The sequence below is a fragment of the Centruroides sculpturatus genome, unplaced genomic scaffold, assembly GCF_000671375.1.
Source record: "Centruroides sculpturatus isolate CEXI.00-Female unplaced genomic scaffold, Cexi_2.0 scaffold1209, whole genome shotgun sequence".
NCBI classification, from domain to species: Eukaryota; Metazoa; Arthropoda; class Arachnida; order Scorpiones; family Buthidae; genus Centruroides; species Centruroides sculpturatus.
Genome location: NW_019385568.1, coordinates 43,419 through 51,253, shown reverse-complemented (window position 1 = coordinate 51,253; position 7,835 = coordinate 43,419). Strand labels below are relative to the sequence as shown.

The 7,835-nt window shown below is 32.2% G+C and overlaps 1 protein-coding gene across 1 annotated transcript in view; it reads right to left on the bottom strand.

Annotated features, from left to right (window-relative positions):
• Window positions 1-788: 788 nt before the first annotated feature.
• The window catches only part of LOC111640195 (neurobeachin-like protein 1), a 30,355-nt gene continuing 23,308 nt past the window's right edge, over window positions 789-7,835 (bottom strand). Inside the window, exons 13-14 of the mRNA XM_023386197.1 lie at window positions 1,316-1,478; window positions 789-793 (exon numbers count right to left, since the gene is read on the bottom strand). Of these exons, the coding sequence (XP_023241965.1) occupies window positions 789-793; window positions 1,316-1,478 (168 nt within the window). The remainder of the gene's footprint in view (window positions 794-1,315; window positions 1,479-7,835) is intronic.

The window sequence follows — 7,835 nt, the reverse complement described above, 5'->3', positions numbered from 1 at the left end:
GGATAATGGATTCAGGGCTAGGCAGAACCAGAGAGGACTCAAGGAATCTCCTTGAAAAATTCTTCGCCTAATGAATATTTCATTTGTTTGTATGGAAGTGTTACTAACCCTGAGATGAAGTGTTGTTCTCCAGTGCTGCATAGTGTTTTCGAAGAATGCAATGAGTGATGGATGTATTTTGTACATGTGTAGAATATGTAGCAGCCAACTGTGTGGAACACTGTCGAATGCTTTTTTGTAGTCTATATATGCCATGTGTATGTTTCTGTGTTGTTTGTGTGCTTGCCGTAGAATGACTGAATCTATGAGTAACTGTTCTTTGCATCCCCTGTGATTTCTACGGCAACCTTTTTGTTGTTCTGTAAGAATGTCGTGTTCTTCAACATGTTTGTATATTTTGTTTGTGATACAAGATGTCAATAATTTGTAGAGTGTTGGAAGACATGTAATTGGCCTGTATTGTGTGGGTCTGTGGTGTTGTTGTTTTTAGGTTTCATGTAGGTGATGCCCTGAGTAAGAAATTTTGGCATGTCTTGTGGATTGATGATGATGTGTGTTAGATGTTTAGCTAGTTCCTGGTGCAGTGATGTAAACTTTTTGTACCAGATTATTATTATTATTATTATTATTATTTTAAACGTTAACTTATTCACTAACTAAACCAACCTATCATAACCTAGGACGAACCTAATGAGATGACTCAAGCTAACAAACCCTAATCTAATTTAACCTAACTGGATACCAAGCTAAGAGTCCCTAATCTAACTTACAACTAGAACTAACTGAACTTAGACTGAAAAAGAAGACAGAAAATAAGGATTAAAGTACAAAGTTGAAAGGCAACTATATACCAATAGTTGAAACAAAGTTGAAACAGTTGACAGTTTTTGGTGTATAGTCTTAGGATGTGAAATTTCCTTAAAAGCAACTGCTTTATCTAATTCAATACACATCCAAGCAGAATTTGTTGTTACATTCCAGACCCGAAAAGAAAATATAGAAAATATTGTGTAAAGTTCTCATTATTTATCTCAAAATTAGAATTTAGCAATATGGATCATTCTTGCTCCAAGGTTGCCATATAATATAAATGCCATTCCAATAGGGAATGTGGATCTTGCATATTTCTAATAGACAATATGTGACTTCTATCATAACAATATTTGGTCACCCAAAATATAAAATGCTAGAGTATTCTATATACCTTTATGTTGATATTAAATAATTTAATTAAATTTTGAAGTAAAAATTTATAGGTAAGAATAATTCAAAAAAATAAGAAAATATGAAAATTATAAAAAAAAAAATTTCTTACCAATTCTCACAGCAAAAGCACCTTTGCTCCAAATTCTAAAATCAAATAATATGTATTGATGAATAGCACGAAGAAGATCAGCTGCTTTTTCACAACTAGATGTTCCTTCTACCAGAAGCTGAACTGCCATAAGTACATTAACATCTATTAATGATGCTGGCACCTTTATAAATAAAATTAATAAATTTTAAATAAATTTTCTAAATTATATAAAAATTTATTTATATTTAACAAAAATTAAAAAAAAATACATTGTTAATGTAAATTTCTCCATGTAAAAAATTGATTAAAAACAGAAAAAAATTAATTTTATATAACATTATCCAAATACAACTGAAAGTTTAGTTATTCAAAATTGTAGCACTTCTGACAACACTTAAAAACCGCGAAATGCAGCAAAATTTTATTTATATCAAAGGTTACACTTACATGTTGTGGCATTACGAATGGTGAGAGTTTGGATAAGTTCACAAGCACTTTCGATAACATATAGTTACCATCATCAGGTGTAAATCAAATACAATAGTTTTATATTTTGAAACTTTTGAACAGCTTGTTGATTTGAACAAAGAAGTTAGATAGAACACCAATTTAAATTGAAATTGGAATATAGTTTAAAAATATTTTTGCACAGCAGTATGAATGATGATGTATTCACAAACAATAAGTGATAAGCAGTGCTGAAGCTCTAGAAATGCAGATTATAATGTTTAAATAGTCGTGTCCATATTTGTGTTTGTGGAATTTCTAGAGTTGTTGCATTGCACAGTGTAAGAGTCGATATATATATATATATAGGTTCTCCCAAATAAAAAGTTCTTTTTGAATATTGCATCCTTTTAATAGTTTTGTTTTGACCCAGATCGGCTGATATTCCTGATCAAGCACTTTTTTTGCCAATTCTGTTGATGGTCTACTATTTAGGATGTCCTCTTGATGTTCTGTGATGCGAGATGTTAGCGTTCTGGCCGTGGCTCCTATATAGGTAGTTTCTTCTCCTGATCAATCATGCTTTAACAAAATTTGATAAACTCCCAATTTTTCATTCAATTCAAAGATGTCTCTATCATTACATAATAATCTTCTTAGCCTTGGTTGTGTAGTTAGCGGTAAAACAAAACCATTCGCTCTAAAAAGACATACTATTTTAAGAGATACGTGACCTAAAAATGGTAACGGGAGGTTGCTATTTTTAGCTCCTCTTTGTTAGTGAGAAAAGTTTGAGGAAATAGTTTATTTTTAACACAATTCCGGAGATAATAAAATCTTGACTACTTCTTGCATCGCTTTACTAATAAGCTGTAATTCTTCTTCTACCAACACTTGGTTTGAGGGGAGGAGGAGAGCTCTCTGCATGAGAGAAGTTATGGCAGAGTTCACCTAGTTTTTGGGTTTGAATGCTGTTGCAGGAATAATTTGCGGTATGTTGTTATTTTTATGATGAACAGAAAACAAAAGCTCAGGAGATTTTTGGATATCTATGTCTAAGAAAGAAATTCTGGCATTTAATTCTTCTTCTAGATTGAAATTGATAGATGGATAAACAGATGCCAACATTTGAATGAACTGCTCTAAATTGTCTGTGGAACCTTCCCACGCAAGTAGTACGTCATCTACATAATGTAAATACATTATTGAATATTGGATGGTCAGAGGGGCATTAAAAGTACGCTGTTCTATGTTGCACATAACGAGTTCTGCTAACACCAGTGATAGTGGGGATCCCATTGGTACACCCTGTGTTTGTTTATATATTGCGCCATTAAACTGAAAATAATTGTTTTACAGTTATGAATAGGAGAGCTCTACATAAATGTATTACATGTGAAGTTGGGTACACGGAGTTGAGCAGCAGAGCATTGATGAGCATGATGGCCTTGAAATATGGTACCAACAGGTAAAGGGAAACAACGTCAACCTTAAACAAGCGGTATGCATTAGCAGGGAGGTCTTTTAGTTTAGTAGAAATGACTGTTTTAGCATTTGTAGAGGCTATGGTTACAAGGTTGGATGGAGGTAATAAGGATGTAAATAATTTTGCTATGGCAGCTTCCAGATGGTATGTAGGATGGGTGCATTTGTTGACTAATGGTCTTAATTTTTTCCCCATACTTTTTTTCGGTCCCCTCGTATTTTAATAGCACTAAAATCGACAATATTGTGTTATATTTGAACAGATGCAATAAGTTTGCTTTCTTCCTGCTTTAAACCAATAGTCCCCTGAAGAGTACATGAGAACTATCTGGGAAAGTGGACTCCAGCTGTTCTCAAGGTCAACCAGTTTGTAAACAATGTAGACTGCACATGTGAAATTTCACGCCTTGTTAAACCAAAGAATAACAATCCTTACAGCTATATTTTTCAAATAAAAGCATTTATTTTAAATTATTTTTATTTTTTCATATACTTTATTTGTAAAAACACTTTCTGGAGAGGTTTTTATTTTGCGGAAATTATTTCCCGGAAATTTTTTTGGATGTCAGATTCACGTTTAAGTGGAAATAATTATTTCATATAAAAAATAAAATTTTTTATGGATTTCTTAGTTGCATTTGAATTGGAACAAGGGTATCAAAGGAGTTAAACAAGCAGCGGACCTACTAAAAATCATTTATTATTTAACGGCCATAAAAATTATATTTATATTAATGATGTCTCCAAAGTTCAGCAAATTTTTCACAGAAAAATAACTTATCAGGAAACATGCGCCCACCGTTCGGTGAGCTGCTCCATGACGAAAACAAGCTTAAGCATTGGTGTCTTCAAACGATGCGCACTCAGTAAGTAATCCTACAACTTTTTGTTTATAACATGGTTTATATAAATTATTCCCAAAAGATTATATGTGATTTGGAAATGTTGAGTCAAATTAGTCTAGAATTGATTAATTTTATGGAAGAAAACCATTCAAACAACCATAGCCACTAAACTGCACACGTATTGGGCTGTGATTGGCCCATGTATTTAAGTGACTCTTACAACACAGAATTCATACAACACAGAACATATCTACCATGTTATAGGGGAGTCTACTGTACTACATCATTCATACTGCTGTGCAAAAATATTTTCAAACTATATTCCAATTTCAATTTAAATTGGTGTTCTATCTAGCTTCTTCGTTCAAATTAATAAGCTGTTTGAAAGTTTCAAAATATAAAACTGTTGTATTCAATTTACACCTGATGATGGTAACTGTATGTTATCAAAAGTTCTTGTGAACTTATCCAAACTCTAAACAGTCACCATTTGTAATGCCACAACACATAAGTGTAACCTTTGATATTGAAAAAGTTGGCGTGAAGTGATTATTACATTTAAAACTTTATTTAATGTTTCATCTATATTTTGCTGACCTTCTTCAAGTGGAACACAAATTCAAAAGTTAAGAATAAATACAATGATAATTCAAATATAACATTCTGAAATACAAACATTTCAAATGTAAAAAACCAGACGATTAAAAATAAATGAAAATGCAAAGAAAAATATATAACAAAACTGAAATAATATATAGAAAACATAACAAAAAGAATATAGAACCATTACATTATGACCACCTGTTTAACATGTCCTACGTTGTTTCCGAAAATATGTGTGTTGACCTCATTGACCTGTGTGGGCGATCCCAAATATTTTCGTATTTACNCATAACCTCCACGACGACCTATTAAAAAAATAATAAATTTATAATACTAATTTAGCATAATTCTAAAATTTAAAATAACATTAAATCTAATAATATTTGTTACTAGCATTCCATGTACTTTTGATAAATTACTTCGAACTTAAGTTCTTTCCTCCCATATTCCCAATTTGCTATGCATCTTAAAATCATACTTCAAAAGATTTTATAATACTATAAAATTCCCATTATATACAGATTTTAGGCAAAATATAATCCTTTAACCTGTCCTACGTTGCTCCCGAAAATATTCGTGTTGACCTCATTGATCTGCGTGGGCGATCCCAAATATTTTCGTGTTTACATCGGAACGTTTTTGATACTAGATGTCGCTATGCATCACAATTTTTATATTAAAACAAACTTTTAAAATATAATTTTTTTTGTTTCTATATTATTCAATATATTTATTTTGTTTGTGAAACATAAAAAAATAATTTTTACGATACAGTAAACACAATTATTATTTTTTTAAAAAAAATTTAGGCTTAACATCGACGAAAATTCAACATGGTATCACAGGCAACAAATAAAAATTTCAACATCGAATAGGTTAATACAACGTAGGACCACATTTCGCCCACAAAACTGCCAACACGCAATGAGGTGTTGACTCGACAAGATGCTGTAGATAGTCTGAGGTATCTGGTATCAGGCGCTCACCAGTCGGTCCTCCAGTTCCCGAACATTGCAAGGTGGCATGCGGCAGCACAAATTTGGTTTCCCAGGTGGAACTACAAATGTTGGATTGGATTGTTGATATCAAGTGAATTTGGAGGCCAACACAACTTAAAATTCACTAGAATGTTCCTTGAATCACTCCATGATGATTCGGGCCTTATGACATGGTGCATTATCCTGCAACACTGCATTTGATATGCAGAAGCATATCAAATGCAGTGTTGCAGTATATGTGATGTATACGTTAAACAAGAAATCATACCGTGTTTCCCCGAAAATAAGACAATGTCTTATATTAATTTTTGCTCTGAAAAATGCACTAGGTCTTATTTTCAGGGAATGTCTTATTTTTTCCAGGAAGAAGAATTCACATTTATTATTAAAAAAATTCCCAAGTCGAACTTAGACGAGAGTGACGTATATCCGGTGTGTCGAACTGTCGCCTTTTTATAGCGTCAACATCGGACTTGATGATCAATTAGTGCTTACTGAACCGTAGCACTATGCAAATGTCATGTGGCGTGATTCTCGGCCGACCAATTAGACATCACCAGCCGTAACGTTATGCAAATCTGTGATTCCCAAGCCATAGTCTTATGCAAATCATGCCGTGTGGTGTAATTGTCTGCTGACCAATCAGTGGCTGTACTTTCAAAAAGCCAACGGCCACTTTCAACCATCTGTCGATGACCATTACGACTAAAAAGAAACTTCGCTAGGTCTTACTATCAGGGGGAGGTCTTATATTTCGCAATTCAGCAAAATCTGTGCTAGGTCTTATTTTCTGCGGATGTCTTATTTTCGGGGAAACACGGTAATATAAGAACCTTTAGTTAAGTAAAGGTTAAAAATAATAACAGAGCAGGACAAAAAATAACACATAAAAGTTAAAAATATATGTAAAGCAATTTCTACATAAAACCCTAAACTTCATTCTCCAAAACCATATAGTTTACCAGATCATCATTTTATAAATGTTGTTCTAGAATAATATCAAATTTTTTTTACTATCTCACAGACACAGATAAATATGGACTTTTCTTATATTTTAGCCACAATTTTCTAAACCTAGAATATAATGATTAACTATTCTGCCAATTTCTACAAAGTTGAAAAATGTTTCTAAACAACAGCAAATCCAGCTAGCTTTTCATGGCTATGAACTTTCACAAAACTAAGGATAGACTAATTCCACAATTAAATATTAAAAAAAAATTTATTTCATATTGTTACACTAGCTGTAGTACTTGTTACTTCCTAGGAAGATAATGCTGCAATTGAATAAAATTTTGTTATGGTAGGCAATGTACTGTACAGTATAATGCTTATAGGGGCTAAGTGTAGAAGTCAGTGCCAAGTGACTGTTAGTAGGAAGACATATTTACTTAATACTAATAAAACTAAATTCAATCACAAATCCTAATACTACTTAACAGCTAGACAGAACGCGCGAAAATCAAACAAACACAATGAGAAACTAGACGAGACAAACGAACCAACAGAGACAAATGAGCAAGACCCCAAAAAAATTATTTTTAATTAATTTATTTGTTTTATTATTATTATGTTGGGTTTAGTGGGTTATACTAGGTTGACACAGGTGGCTGTGTACTATACCGGNATATTTTAGCCACAATTTTCTAAACCTAGAATATAATGATTAACTATTCTGCCAATTTCTACAAAGTTGAAAAATGTTTCTAAACAACAGCAAATCCAGCTAGCTTTTCATGGCTATGAACTTTCACAAAACTAAGGATAGACTAATTCCACAATTACAAATAAAATAATTACAGTAAACAAAGAGCCATCTGTTATGATATTTTATTATAAAAACTTTTTATATTTTTAATTACTATAAAATGGTAAATAGCTTAATTTTGAGAATAGGAACTGATTTTATAAAAAGTTGTAAATGCTAATAATGAGTAAAATTGTCATTAAGTCCAACCCTACTCAAGATATGACAGATGACCCTCCTTTATCATTCCACCCATTGACCTTTAACCACCAGAACTTAATAGCATCAATCCCTAATACACAAACTTTCAGAAATTTTTGACAAAAAGCAGAGGAGTTATTAATCATCAAAGAAGGTGAACAAACACACACTAACATCCATACATATAGAAAAAAAACCCCAATTTTTTTTGC